The 15,180-nt window shown below is 41.5% G+C and overlaps 1 protein-coding gene across 4 annotated transcripts in view; it reads left to right on the top strand.

Moving 5' to 3' along the window:
• The window catches only part of LOC126147227 (uncharacterized), a 92,971-nt gene extending 78,650 nt beyond the window's left edge, over positions 1 to 14,321 (top strand). For 2 of the 4 annotated variants that reach the window (XM_049915678.1, XM_049915677.1), the window contains exon 6: positions 12,305 to 14,317. In XM_049915678.1, coding sequence (XP_049771635.1) covers positions 12,305 to 12,627 — 323 coding nt within the window. In that variant the 3' untranslated portion in view covers positions 12,628 to 14,317. Of the gene's footprint in view, positions 1 to 12,304 lie in introns of all 4 variants that reach the window. The other 2 variants (XM_049915681.1, XM_049915682.1) reach the window with 2 other exon arrangements.
• Positions 14,322 to 15,180: the final 859 nt, after the last annotated feature.

The raw sequence follows: 15,180 nt of genomic DNA, 5'->3' as shown, positions 1-15,180 counted from the left end.
CCATAGTGCTCAGAGCCATTAGAACTCTTTGAGTGGCTTGTTGACTGGTCAGTTTCCGTTCATATCATTGTACATGGAATTTACTTTGATCCCACATCTGCAGCTGCCCAAAACTTGAGTCAGTATTTGTCAGATTTGTTTGGTGTATGATGAATAAACTTTTTTTTAAGTAACTATGTTCTAATCTCTTAATTCCACAGGGACACAATGGGTTGCTCATGCAACTACATATATCTGAAGACAATCAGATTTGACCCAAGCCAGTCATCATAAAAATAAAGATGCAACTGAGACAGCAAAATAACCATTTTTTTCTCCTCCTCCTCCTCCTCCTCCTTCTCTCTCTCTCTCTCTCTCTCTCTCTCTCTCTCTCTCTCTCCCCCCCCCCCCCCTCTTTTTTAAGTAACTGCTCATCAGTTGCAATATTTCACCAGGACAGTAACAGCAGAGATAGTTTTCAAGAAACTTATTTCATGTTTCAGAAATAATAGTGAACTCATCAGTTGGGATGTGTTGGAACCGAAATGACTTCTTATCAAAGGAGAGGAATCTATAAGTTCACTGAAACTGTAGGTTCACTGAATCTGTGTCTTATAATTAGCCCTCAAGAATGTGTCCAAAGATCATCCAAGGAAACATTTTTAGCAAAAATGCACGTCTGACGTACATGACACCATTCATTACCTTTAATTCCTCCTTCGACAGGACCCAAGTAGTATTACACACACACACACAGAGAGAGACAGAGAGAGAGAGAGAGAGAGAGAGAGAGAGAGAGAGAGAGAGAGCACCAGTTCATAAAAAAGAACTGAGTTAGCACTGATAATGGAATTATCCCATGGGTAGCAAGGATATGCTGTGGCTATCCTTTAATATGTTCAAAGCAGCTCTAGAAGACAGCGTGTTAGTGACTGTCAATTCCGTTTCGTCTCTGGCAACCATCTTCACTGTTGGTTCAGTTGACTGCTGATACTATTGTGGAGAGATATCTACACATGATAACCTTACCTTTCTCACTATTTTCATCATTAGTTGCATCTGGCAGAAAATCATAATCAGAATCCTGTAAGTCACTTTCTAATTCACTTTAAGATTTCTCCAAAATATGTAAAATCTCCTTAGTAAAAATACGCTGACACAGGGTAATTGAAAACACATCTTGCAGACAAAGAACAGTAGCAACACATGAAACATGGCTGAAACGGTACCGTGAGGAGAGACTTTGACATGGAACAGGTGACAGCTGTCAAAGTGGAGGTATTGTATGTTGTTAGTGCACTTGATATGAAAGGACATTAATGGAGCCATCTGAGAGGTGGAGATAGAGATCTAGGAAGGTGGCTCATTGGGTTGATAAGGACCACTTGAAGTGGATTTAAGAATAGGTGTGGAGATTATGGAGGAAAGAGTGAACGTTGTCCCTGTCATGAGTCCAGATCATGAAAATGCCATCAATGAATGTGAACGAAGGAAGGGATTTTGTACCCACAGAAAAGATAGCTTACAAAACAGTTCTTTGATCTATTATTGAGCATTTCTCATCAGTGGAGGATCCTCACCAGGTACAAGATATAGAAGTTCCACATGAAAGTTGATGTTTATCACATCACATGTTTATCACATATTCATGTACTAAGTACAAGAGCATCTTGGAGATGTTATTTAAATTTCAGTGGTATAAACAAGAGACATTGTGTGTCGCAGATAACTATACTCTTAAAACAACATAAGCATTATGTTCCAAGTAGAGTCAAGCAAAATATAACTTTGTCCCCTCACATCTTGCAAAATGACCACGCTGGGAAAACAGATTATATGGAGCTTGCTGGAAATTTGTGGTAAGGTCTGACGGGACCAAACTGCTGAGGTAATCGGTCCCTAAGCTTACACACTACCTAATCTAACTTATGCTAAGGATGACACACACACACACACACACACACACACACACACACACACACACACACATGCTCGAGGGAGGACTTGAACCTCCGACAGAGGGAGCCACGCGGACCGTGAAAAGACACCACAGACCGCGCATCTACCCCGCACGGCCAGCTTACTGCTAATTGTACTTACCATGCACAGTTTGCATACAGAAGAGGAAAAGAGTAAATGACAGTGGCTTAAAGTACACACCTCTGTATAATGGGTGTATATGTAACAGTCCTGAGTCATAAGATACATACTGATTTCATCAGTATAGGATAATAAATAGAACATACAAACATTTCAACCTAATATCAAATTTACGTAGATTTTCCTTCTCTCCCCCTGCCCCCCCCCCCCCCCCCCCCCCCCCCAAGTTGGTGTTCATCGATTTTCTACTTACTGATTCTTAAATTCCGCGCATATAAATGTCAGGGAGCATGCATTGGTTTGAACTTTAATGCGCTCCCCCTGCAGGCGCGGGAGTTAGAATAGGCCCAAGGTATTCCTGCCTGTCGTAAGAGGTGACTAAAAGGAGTCTCACACCTTTCGGCCTTTGTGATGGTCCCCTATAGGGTTTGACCTCCAATTTTCAAAATTTTTCCGAAGAGTGAGCCATTTGAGGAAGGGCACCCTACATGGTGCATCATGTCCATCATGCATTGAGATCTTTAGCCCACTTTCTCGTCATGGGATTGCAGTCCTTCTCATGCTGCAGCTCTTGAGTGAGTACACCTTCCTGGGTGTGTTTTCCTCCACCCACTATGCAGTGTTGTTTTCTGCGCCGACGATGACCATGGAATTCTTTGCACCTCATATCCAGCAGGGTAGCCAGTCTGTTGTGGTAGGACCGCCATGTACCCTGTTGGTTGTAGCCCCCTGACTCCACAGGGATTGCTCTGCTGATGCCTGCACTGGTAACTCCCCAGGTATGCCGAGGAGTAGATGCCCATTATCCTGGGGCATCGGGACTCTTGGCAGTGGCCATCCTGCCAGGTGGCCTTTGCTGCGACTGGTTGGCACCCCTGTGGAGGGCCCCTGGTCAGAGTGGGTGGCATCAGGGCAGATGATGTGCGATGAAGTATGCCACATCTTCACTTGCTGGTGATCAAACGCCAGCAGTCTGTAAGCATTCCAAGTCTCAGTACAATGCAAGGAAGTATGATCCTAAATCGTTCTCCTCCCTGGCCACACTGAGGGAGGAATGCCAGGCTAAGAATGGCAGCGAAACTTATTTGGCCCAGTACCTCTTATGTATGAAAGCTGATGGTGACTGCTTTGTCTCGATGAAGCCTCAGTTTTTTGTAGAGCACAAGTTTGGGGATGTGGAGGGCTTGTCCAAAATGCAGTCAGGGTCAGCTTTGATAAAAACAGCATCCTCTGCCCAGTCACGGGTATTACTCGCTTGTGACACGCTGGGGATGTTTCCATTACCATTGCCCCTCACAAGAGCTTAAATGTGGTCCAGGGTATTATATTCCACAGGGACCTTCTTTTGCAGTCTGATGACGAGCTGCGCACCAACTTAGGGTGATGAGGAGTTCATTTCATCCAGCACATCCATTGGGGTCCAAGGGATAATGAGGTTGCCACAATGCCTTCATCTTAACCTTTGAGGGTGACACATTACCCGAGAAGGTAAAGGTGATGGTCTACCGCTGTGAGGTCAAGCCCTATATCCCTCCCCCAATGCGGTGCTTGAAGTGCTGGAAGTTCAGGCATATGTCTTCCTACTGTACTTCCAGCATCACAAGGTGAGATTGTGGATGTCCATCCCATCCCAGTACTCCATGTGCCCCGCCTCCCATCTGTGTCAACTGCAGAGAGCATTGGTTAGGTTAGCAATGGATCCCCTTGCTCACCAGACAGCAGCATTTTACAGCAAGGAAAGAAAATAGTGGAATACAAGACCCTGGACCGCCTGACCTACACTGAGGCTAAGAGGAAATTTGAGTCCTACGAGGTGCGACAAAGTAATGAGACTGATGTGAAAAAAATGTGGCTTACCGTTTTAGTCAAGTTTACCAATGTGTCCTTCAAAGTAGTTCCCTTCTGATTGCACACACTTTTTCCAGTGCTTCTGCCATTGATGCTAACATTTCTGGAACTCATCTTCTTTAATATCCTCCAAGACCCTCGTCACAGCTTTTTGGACATCTTGTGTTGTTTGAAAATGGTGTCCCTTGGCCGCCATTTCGACTCTTGGAAATAGGAAAAAGGTCGCATGGAGCGATATCTGGTGAATAAGGTGGCTGTGGTAGTACTAAAATTTGTTTTGAGGTTAAAAATTGCTGTACTGAAAGAGCAGTATGGGAGGACGCATTATCATGATACAGAATCCAATTATCAGCAATGTTGGCATGGACACGAAGAACTCTTTTAAGAAGTCTTTCTAAAATTTCTTTGTAGTAATATTGGTTAACTGTTTGTCCAAGAGGCACCCACAGTTTATGAACAATTCCCTTGGAATCAAAGAACAACACAAGTATGCATTTCACTTTTGACTTTGACATGCGAGCTTTTTTTTGTCTGGATGATCCCATTGAGCACCATTGCAAACTTTGGTGTTTTGTCTCCAGATCATACTGGAAAAACCAACTTTCTTCACCAATGATAACACAGCTCAACAATTCTGGATTGATTTCTGTTTGCTCTAACAGATCATCCAGTGGAATTGCAGTTCTTTTTTCCACAACCCGGCTGAGCTACGGCAACTGTTAAGCTTTACACCTGCTTTCTGCATTGCCCTTCAGGAAACCTGGTTCCCAACAATGCGGACCCCTGCCCTTCGTGGCTACAGGGGGATATTACAAGAATCGTAGTGAATATAATAGTGTGTCAGATGGAGTTTGCATTTATTTCCTGACCTCAGTATGTAGTGAACCTGTGCCCCTTCAAACTCCTCTTGAAGCTATGGCTCTCAGGATACGGACAGCGCAGGACGTTACTGTCTGCAACGTATATATTCATCCAGATGGTGGAGTACCCCTGAACGCATTGGCTGCACTGATTACTCAACTCCATAAACCTTTCCTACTTTTGGGAGACTTTAATGTCCATAACCCCTTGTGGCGTAGTACCATGCTTACTGGCCATGGCAGAGATGCCGAAAATTTACTGTTCTAACTCGACCTCTGCCTCTTAAATATTGGGACTGCCACACATTTCTGTATGTCTCATGGTAGTTACTCAGCCATTGATTTATCGATTTGCAGCCCAGGACTTCTTCCATCTATCCACTGGAGAGCACACGACGACCTGTGTAGTAGTGACCACTTCCCCATCTTCCTGCCACTCCTCCGGCGTCATGCCCATGGACGCCTACCCAAATGGGCTTTAACCAAGGCAGACTGGGTAGCCTTCACCTCTGCTGTAACCATTGAACCTCCCTCATGTGGTGCCTTCAATGTTGTGATTGAGCAGGTCACTACAACAATAATTTCTGTGGCAGAAGATTCGATCCCTCGTTCTGTAGGGTGCCCCCAGCGAAAAACAGTCCCTTGATGGTAGCCGGAAGTTGCTGAGGCGATTAAAGAGCATCGGCGAACTCTACAGCAACATAAGCAGCACTTTTCCCTAGAGCACCTAATAGACTGCAAGCGACTCCATGCCCGCGTTCGCCTGCTTATAAAAAGATGGGGCTGTTGGGAGAGGTACATGTCGACCATTGGGTGCCATACGTCACCTTTCTAAGTCTGGACATAGATCAGACGTCTTTTGGGGTACCAGACCTGAACAGGTGTCCCTGGCATTAACATCAATGGCGTGTTCTCTACCGACGCAAATGCGAATGCCGAGCACTTTGCTGAGCACTATGCTCGGTCCTCTGCATTGGAGAACTAAACCCCAGCCTTTTGCACCCTCAAAAGGCGGATGGAAAGGAAAGTACTCTTGTTCACTACAGGCCACAGTGAACCCTACAACGCCCCATTTACAGAGTGGGAGCTCCTCAGTGCCCTTGCACATTGCCCAGACACAGCTCCTGGGCTGGATTGGATCCACAGTCAGATGATTAAACATCTCTCATCTTACTACAAGCGGTATCTCCCCATCATCTTCACCCGGATCTGGTGCGATGGCGTCTTTTCATCACAGTGTTAGGAAAGCACCATCATTCCGGTGCTAAAACCCGGTAAAAATCCGCTTGATGTGGATAGCTATCGGTCCATCAGCCTCACCAACACTCTGTAAGCTTCTGGAACGTGTGTTGGCAGTTTTGGGTTGGGTCCATAAGTCACATGGGCTACTGGCTCCACGCCAGGGCAGCTTCCGCCAGGGTCGCTCTACCACTGATAATCTTGTGTCCGTCAAGTGTGCCATCTGAACAGCCTTTTCCAGACACCAACACCTGGTTGCCATCTTTTTTAACATAGGTAACAGCCTAGCAGCAGCTGTAGAGCCGTAGGTCTCCCTTATTTTTGTGCGGATGACTTCTGCATTTCGTATTGCTCATCCAGTACTGGAGTTGCTGAGTGGTGCCTACAGGGAGCCATTCACAAGACGCAGTCATGGGCTCTAGTTTTCAGCCGTGAAGTCGTGTGTTATGCACTTCTGTCGACGCTGTACCATTCATCCGGAACCTGAACTTTACCTTAATGTTGATCCACTTTCTGTAGTGGAGACTTATTGAGTCTTAGGACTGGTTTTCAACACCTGATTGATGTGGCTACCTCACCTTCGTCAGCTTAAGCTGGAGTGCTGGCAGAACCTTAAAACTCTCCACTGTCTGAGCAACACCTTCTGGGGTTCTAACGCTTTCTTGGATGACAAGAGACAGTGCTGTGATGGGTTGCACGACTCACATGTCTCTTCCAGTCGACTCATACGTTGTGCGGGCAGCGGATCCTCTTCTTTGGGTCATCAGCTACGTCACTCTCATCATTTAATTCTTCTCCGAAGACTGTATCAGGTTAAAGGGAATAATATTAACCAATTCTCTGTTCTTGAAATAAATCATGTACTCGTAGAATCTTGTCCGTTAAGCAACAATATATTTTCAACTCTCATTCCAAAGTAACAATTATTCTGTACAGACTCCAGCAAGCAAACTGGTTCCAAGATAAATGTCAGAATCGACTAAACACTCATACAATTACATACGTTCTGCCTCTTGCAGAGCCAAGACATGAAGTAAGAGCCTCTATACAATACACACTTCATCTCTCTGTGTACCAATCCTGATGACACCACAAACCACGGAATATTATACAAACACACTTTTACTTTTTTTATATAAATTCCAAGGCGCTGCTGGTAACCACTTGTGAGGGCCACTTGTCTGACACAGATATGTGTGGTGCAGTAAGAAGGCTCTCTCACCCTTGTCATTAAAATATCGAGTGTTCTAGACTGTGGAGAGCCAGGTGTTTCTAGAATTTACCCCAAAATTCTCGAAGCACTACATATCCCTCCCCTTAGCTTGAGCACGCAATATTTTACACGTATTCATCATGTGCATTAATATCCACCACAACACTAATTTATATTTAAATGATATACAATATACCTCTTTTAGTCCTTGTGTACTTAATACCTAGATTTTCCCTTTTTTGTTTTTGTTCATTTCGCCAATGCTTATCTAAGCATTTCACCCAATGTTGGAGTGAGTACTTTTACATCCATGAATCGTGCAGGCAACGTTTTTGATTTCCAGTCACAAACTCCAGGTGTCGTAGACATTTATTGCCTCATTCTTTAGTATAATTCTCTAAACTGTTTTTTCTTTAGTACTTAAGTCTCATTTCCTACGGTAACTTGTAGTCTGGAGGAAACTGGAAAAAAATTAATGTGTTCTTTCCGACACTCGTAACTCCTAATAACGTTGTCGTTGTAAAGAATCTAAACTTACCAGAATAATCTCTCTAAAATTGTAGGACTTCTATCACGATACTGTCCTCCCCTTTAGGTACAGTACCTATACTTTACCTAAAAGATTGGTCCTATGGATGCACTACCTCTTTCCATTTTGGTATGTCTGCCCCTTTCTTATTCCTATATTCTGTGGTACAGGTCAATCCCCTTTTTGATGCCCCTGCCCGCACAGTATAGGTCAGCCTCTCTTGGGTCTGCTTATCTGCGCTTTTCTTCAGTCAGTAAAAGCTGGGTGCCCCCCCCCCATACTTCGTGAGTATACCCCATGGTTCATTGCCCTAGTGTACATCTTTGTGTATACTGTCGCTAAATATTACCAGGAAAAATTCAATTCTACTTCACACTTATTTCTTGGTGCCTTATTTGATACCCTAGAGTCCTCCACTACTTTTCAACTTACATGCTTTCAGCAGACCTCATATTAATATATAATTCAATGTATCATACCTTTCTTTATTCTATACTTGTCCCACTATCCTGAGAGTCATCAGAGCAAATATTTGACTGATATTCCTAAATAATCACCACCATTAGTTCTTCCCCGGCTTGTGCTCATTAGTTCTTCCTTAATTTCTACTCTCCTTCATTTGTCACACTTCCTTGTGTGATATAGAACAATCTCTGTTCTTATACCTATGTATAAGGAGCGACAAAAGAAAAAAAGGGGCGATGCAGAACTGTCATATGTCAAACATACAATATGTGCATCTACCCAGACGTACATATGTCTCTATTCCCCTCCCTCCCTTGGCCTTTCTGACATCGCTTTAGGTTTATAGGCCGTAATTTTCATGCTTGTATCTAAGTGTAATTTTGTGTGTGTCGATATGTGCTGATTCTTCGGCCTACTTATTTGAAGTAGGTTGTAGGAAACCACGGAGAATGAGAATGACTTCAGCGATAGAAGTATATGCGTGTGGAAAGAGGGAAAGATTGACTGGTACTCAGATGAGAAATAAGAAAGGAAAAAATAGAGATGGTTGCTAAGATCTAAGGAGGAAAAGAAGATAGCCCCCAAAGACAGGAAAACCCTCCCACCCCGCTTCCCCAGGATCCCTACTTCGCCGGTACTTGAGTGAGAAGCCAGAGGAGGTATGATGATAAGTCTCCTGCAGAACCGACATTCGCACCTTCACTTTTGAAGCCCCTGAATAAAAGTCTTAGCAACTCCTATGGAACGGCAAATGGTGAGGAATCAGTCACACTTGTTTGCGAGGGTCGTCTGAAAGGTGTGTGTGTGTGTGTGTGTGTGTGTGTGTGTGTGTGTGTGTGTGTGTGTGTGTGTTTTACACTACCCACCCCTTTCGAGATCGATGGTAGTGTTAGCTTCGCCTATGTCCACAGAGGCCATATTGAACAGCATTCCTTGCCCACTGACTGCTGTGTATTCACTGCAGAGTTTGTGGCCATATCTCGTGCACTTCAGTACATTCATTCCTGTCCTGGTGAGTCGTTTATTCTCTGTTCTGACTCCCTGAGCAGCTTACAAGCTATCGACCAGTGCTATCCTCGCCATCCTTTGGTAGCAAATGTCCAGGAGTCCATCTCTGCCCTGGAACCGTCCAGCCGTTCAGTGTTGTTTGTGTGGACCCCAGGACACATCGGAATCCCAGGCAACAAACTTGCTGACAGGCTGGCCAAACAGAATACACAGAAACCACTCCTGGAGACGGGCATCTCTAAAACTGACCTGCATTCTGTCCTATGCCGCAAGGTTTTTCGGCTTTGGGAGACGGAGTGGCGTAACAGTATGCACAACAAACTATGTGTTGTTAGGGGACTGTGAATGTGTGCAAGTTTTCTCTGCGGGCTTCTCACAGGGAATCAGTTGTCCTTTGTCGGCTGCCCATTGGCCGTACATGGCTCACACGTTGTTACCTCCTCCGTCGCAAGGATCCACCTCAGTGTCGCTGTGGCTCCCAAATGACAATCGTCCACCTCTTGCTGAACTGCCCACTTTTAGCCTGCCTGTGGCGGACTGTTAACTTTCCCAGCACCTTACCTTCGGTGCTGGGCAACAATGCCTCAATGGCAGCTTTAGTTTTAAGTTCTGTTTGTGAGGGTGGGTTTTATCATTTGATCTGAGTTTTAGTGCATGTCCTTTGTCCCTCTTTGTCCTCCACCCTAGGAGTTTTAGGGTGGAGGTTTTAATGTGTTGTAGAGTGGCTGGCTACTCCTTTTTTATTCTCATGGTCAGCCAGCCATGGTAATCTGCTTTCTTGTTTTTAGTCTCTTCTCCCTGTTTTTTGCATCTCTCTCTGCTTTTCTTGTCCTGTTGTGTCCAGTATAATGTTTGTTGTCCTTCTGTCGTTCTTCTGGTTCTCCCTTTTTCCTGTTATTGTGCCATATGTCTTCTTAGTTTTCTTCTTTCTCTTGGGTAATTGTTCTACTGGGAACAAGGGACCGATGACCCCGCAGTTAGGCCCCTTAACCCCCATCCCCTCCACCCTTTTAAACCAACCAACCAACTAACTTAAATGCTAATGAGTGTCAGTCATATCAGTGGGAAAAACTAGTGTTCACTTAAGCTGACTGTCAATTTGAGATAACATGAAAAGCAAACTATTGTCCAAGTAACCATTATTTACACACACACACACACACACACACACACACACACACACACACATGCGCGCACGCACACACTATTTCCATAAGTAAAAGTGTGTCTATTCTGGCAACCATTATGGTGCAGAAATACTGATTACCCAGTTTCTTTAGGGATAGGGATTTAAAGTGTGTATTGAAGTATATGCTACAGACATACTCAAATGTTGGTACCTGGCCATTATATGTAACTTAGTATTTGAGAAGTTTAAGACACTGTGATAATGTAAAGTGCCTTTTGCCACACAAACCATTTTTGGTAGGTGTTGCACTGCATTTTTCATCTGTTAATGGTGGCAAGCATGCAAATGTAATGTTTAGTTTATGTCTGCATAAGAATTTGAAATAACTGTTCTATTGAGAGTATCTAGTGCCAGTGACATAAGGAGGAAAAAATGAGTCTCAAGCATGATGTATTTTATTTTCAGAACTAAATATGGAAGTAAATGTGACTGTCTTGGACTCAGTAGCATGGGACAGCAGCTGGTGTATGAAATGTAATAATACTGTACCAACAGCTATTATTTTGATATTGTTTTATAGGCAACCAGCTTTGACATTTCAGTCACATCATCTGCAGGCCTGTCACATGAATTACACTAAGTACAACTTGAGCATATATATGACAAGGCACCAAGATTCGTATCTGGTTCTGTAGCTATCTGAATTTCATGAACATGTGCGCTTCACACATGTGACAGCAATGTGGAAGTAGATATAGGGAATTGCAGAAAATTGAAGTCCATGAAATTATCATTGCAATGAAAGAAATCTTAAAAGTAAGCAAACAGTTTCTACAGATTTGATTTTATAAAATTGACTTTTAAAACAACTGTTCTATATCTGTATTCTGCAAGCCACTGTGTGTTGCATGCTGAAGGTCATACCCTATGTATCAATCCTCCCCTCCCCCATCCCACCCTCCTTCCCCACAGTCCCTTTCACAGATGGCACTCAAGAAGATTGACTGTCAGTATTCCTTAGGAAGGACCTTAATTTTAACATCTTAGTCATTATGAGAGATTGTGTTTCTTGAGTCAGTTTGGAACATGGTCTTGGAATGTTGTGAATAAGGATCACTGTGATGCACACCATCTCTCTTGCAACTGTCTCTCACTGCAGTTTGTCTAGCATTTTGATGGCACGCTAATTGTAGCTAAACAAATCCATGATGAATCACATAGATGCTGTTTTAATTTCTCTCTCTTCCATTAATCAAACTCTGTAAGGGTCACAGATTGTTACAGGTGATAATGATTTGACTATTGACATCAATATTTTATCAGAAAAATCTGTTTGGAGGAAGTTTGCGACAAAAGGAGGTGTTTTTGTTGCCTGAACAAAGCTAAGAACTAAGCAAATTCATTCAATAATCTCATTTAAATGAAGTAGGCAACACAATATAAACAGCAGAAAGGTGTCAGAAAAGGTCAGTTTATGTACAAATAGAGACGACTATAAGTGCAATGAACAGGGCTCTGTATATAAACTTTAGGATTATCTTCCGGGCAATCAGTTTGTCCTTCAGTCATACTGTAGGAAATGGTTTTGTAAGTACACATTGCACAATACTTAATTAGACAATGGATACTTTTGCGTACTAAATGACCACAGGATAAGGCATGTATTCAGTTTATTGGTGAAAAAACTGAAAAACTGATATTTCCAACTGTTTGTACTGTACTTAAATTAGGGGAAACTGATCCAGAGTTGGTTTAACGACTATATAGTCTTCTTATTGAGTAGTTGACTGTGTAATTTTTATACCACTGTTTTTATAAACAATATAGAAGTATTCTGATAAAAACAAAAGTGCATTGAGATTGTGATCAGTTTAAATTTTGTAATACTAAAGTGCCCTATTTAGATAAGTAAAAATATTTCTTTCTGTTCACAGTTGAAAATGGTTCCATCCCACTGGGTTTCAAGCCATCAGAAGCCTTAACTGTACCTCCACAAACAATGGTTAATGGCTATATAATTCGAAATCCATCTTTAGGAAAAGTTACTAATGATGATGGTGTATATGTGTCAAATGAAAATGTCAGACAGACAGGTACAAATGACTCATTACCAGTACTTGTATCAAGTTCAGACTTTCCCCAACTGATTCACAGACATAATGAATGTAACATGGATAAAAAGAGGATCATACATCCAGCAAACACAGTTCAAACACTAAATCAGCGATTCAGTAATTACAGAGTGGTGTGCTTGTAATAAATTTTTGTTCAGTGATGAGTGTGTAGTTAGATACAGTGTTATATATCAAGTGCTATTTTGTACAGAAGCCTTCCACCCTATTCACCTGTATTGCAGTTGTCAAAACTGGTCAGCAGTATATCTGTTTCTTATTGTTGTAATTAGCAAAAGCAATATTGTGTTCTTAACATGATTGTCATTTCATAGCTAGCTCATTAGCTATGGTTTTGTCATCATAATTTGAAATCCATTTCCTGAATTGACCTGTTTGCGAAGGCTGTTTATGTATAAGTTAAGTTATCCCTGGAATTTTCTTACATTCAGAGATTTGTTTTCACAGAAATACCAAATACATTTAACAGAATTTGAAAGTCTGCCTGGGAGATGCCATTTGATTTAAATGTTTTATTTTAATTTGGTCCACACACACAACAAGGGCCTGTAAACTACCGAGATAGCTAACCTCAGAATAGTTTGAATGAGCTACCAGTAGTCTGCATTCCACTTGTTGACATTCCAGCTCTCCTTAGCTGGAAAAAAAGAAAAAAAACCTTGCACTTAATATTGAGAGATAGTAGGAAATCGCAACTGAAATTATATAACAACAGTTTCAAGGGAAACATGATATACAGAACATCCTGTTTAAATTTTGATGCTAGAGTCGAATAAATGCAGCTTGTACTTTTTCAGAAGGAACCCTGTCTCCTCTTTGTGCTTGAAACTTGTCTCTTTCTGATCTCTGTGTCACTCAATACTCCTGAATTTCATTTAAAGAAAGTACATAATTATATATTAATAACAAAAATATGGTACTGAAATTTCTGTGTTCCAATTTACTTCTGAGGATAGATGATCTGATTGTTTAGTTCATTCTTGGCCACAATTCACTTTTACCAGAAAATTTGAAAAACGTTAAATGTAACACAACAGAAATTGTTGCAATACATTTACCATCAGAGATTGTCTTGCTTCTGTAGATGCCAGCTGTACTGTCATGGTTTTACCAACACAGTACAAAATTCTTAAATGGACAGTACTACATCTGTGATACACAAATAAGGACAGCATTTTCTTATTTTGTATGCACTCAAATATGGGATAGTGTTAAGAATGTACATGTCCCTAATTGAACAGATCATTTCAATTTTTCATAAGATTTTTCAAAATGTTAACTAATTTGGTAACAGTTTGGAACTACATTGTTCAATTGTTAACAATTAATAAGCTGAACTGATTGATGGTTCACTAAATAAGTTCCCATGTTGTCGTGGACTGTGATAGGATGTGACTTTTACCAGTTTTTAGGTGTAGGAATCACATTTTTTTGCCTTTAATGCAAGAAGGCAAATAATGCCACTGTATTTAATGATTGGGATAGCACACTTGTGAGAACTCTCAGGATATTGAAGTTACTGCAATGTGAAACAGCATAAAAAAAATACGCCGCACTATCTGCGTCTTCATTATTAAGGGCTCCTCATTGAATTGCATTTATTCCTCATTATTGTTCTGTGTTTTATTTAATTTGATTGTTGACTGACTTTTCTTAAGTTGGCTTTTACATGTTAGTTTTCTGAGTACTTTTGCATTTTCTTTTGTAATCTTCAATGTTACTGGAAAAAAGAAGAGAGAAAATAGTAATTTTGTTCGTTGTATAAATGCTTAAACTATAGACCTGATATTTTTAAACATTGTGTGATCTGTTTTATTACTCATCTGAGAAATATATGAAGAACATTTTGGATAATAAAGTACAGAATTGGCTACAAAAATTGCGATGGGAAGGTGAATTATCATGTGAATTTCCCTTAAGTCCTATAAGCCAACAGTTCTCAAAAGTTTTTGACAACAAAACCCTTTTCCAATTCTAAATATGAAGTCTTAAAAAAAGCAAAACCTGGTTTTGTGTCTATTTCTTAATTGCAATCATTTAACGAGGAGTGTACAAAAATATACAAAACACACTGAATAACAATATTGATTCCATTGTAATTTAATTAATTCCATTGTAAATTAATTAAATTGTTTCTATTTAATGGGACATATGAAGGGGGGGGGGGGTTCTTTTACACCAATTGTTTAATCTGAGGCTTGATAGGAGGTAGGTAGACTTGTGTTAGGTCAAGCATCCAGTCTATTTCAGTATTAACTCTTAATACCTGTGTATGCTTAGAACCCTGTTCCTTACAAATATGAGGCTATCAGTGCAGTAGTGGCATAACCCACATTATTGGAAAAAATGAAATATTCACACAGAACAGCACTTTAAGCCCTACCATTACGTCCTACAATCTCTGGACATGTATTCAGATGCCATGGACAGTGTGGCAGCGTCGGATGTTGCTTATGCACAGTGCAGTGCCATATGAAATGGGGCACAATGTGGCCTATGCCACATAGGCCACTACTGCGCCATATATGCATAGCGAGTAGGCTGGTGGGACAGTGTACCATATGTCATACAGCATGTTGTAACGCCGGAAATGCATATCCTCCTATTTCCATCTATTGTACTATAATTTTTTTCCTTGTTTTGTTACCTCAAGATATGACATTTCTGTCTCTTTATAT

Source organism: Schistocerca cancellata, chromosome 2 (genome assembly GCF_023864275.1).
Source record: "Schistocerca cancellata isolate TAMUIC-IGC-003103 chromosome 2, iqSchCanc2.1, whole genome shotgun sequence".
Lineage (NCBI taxonomy): Eukaryota > Metazoa > Arthropoda > Insecta > Orthoptera > Acrididae > Schistocerca > Schistocerca cancellata.
Note: the sequence above shows the minus strand (reverse complement) of the source record. Positions and strands in the feature narration are given on the sequence as shown.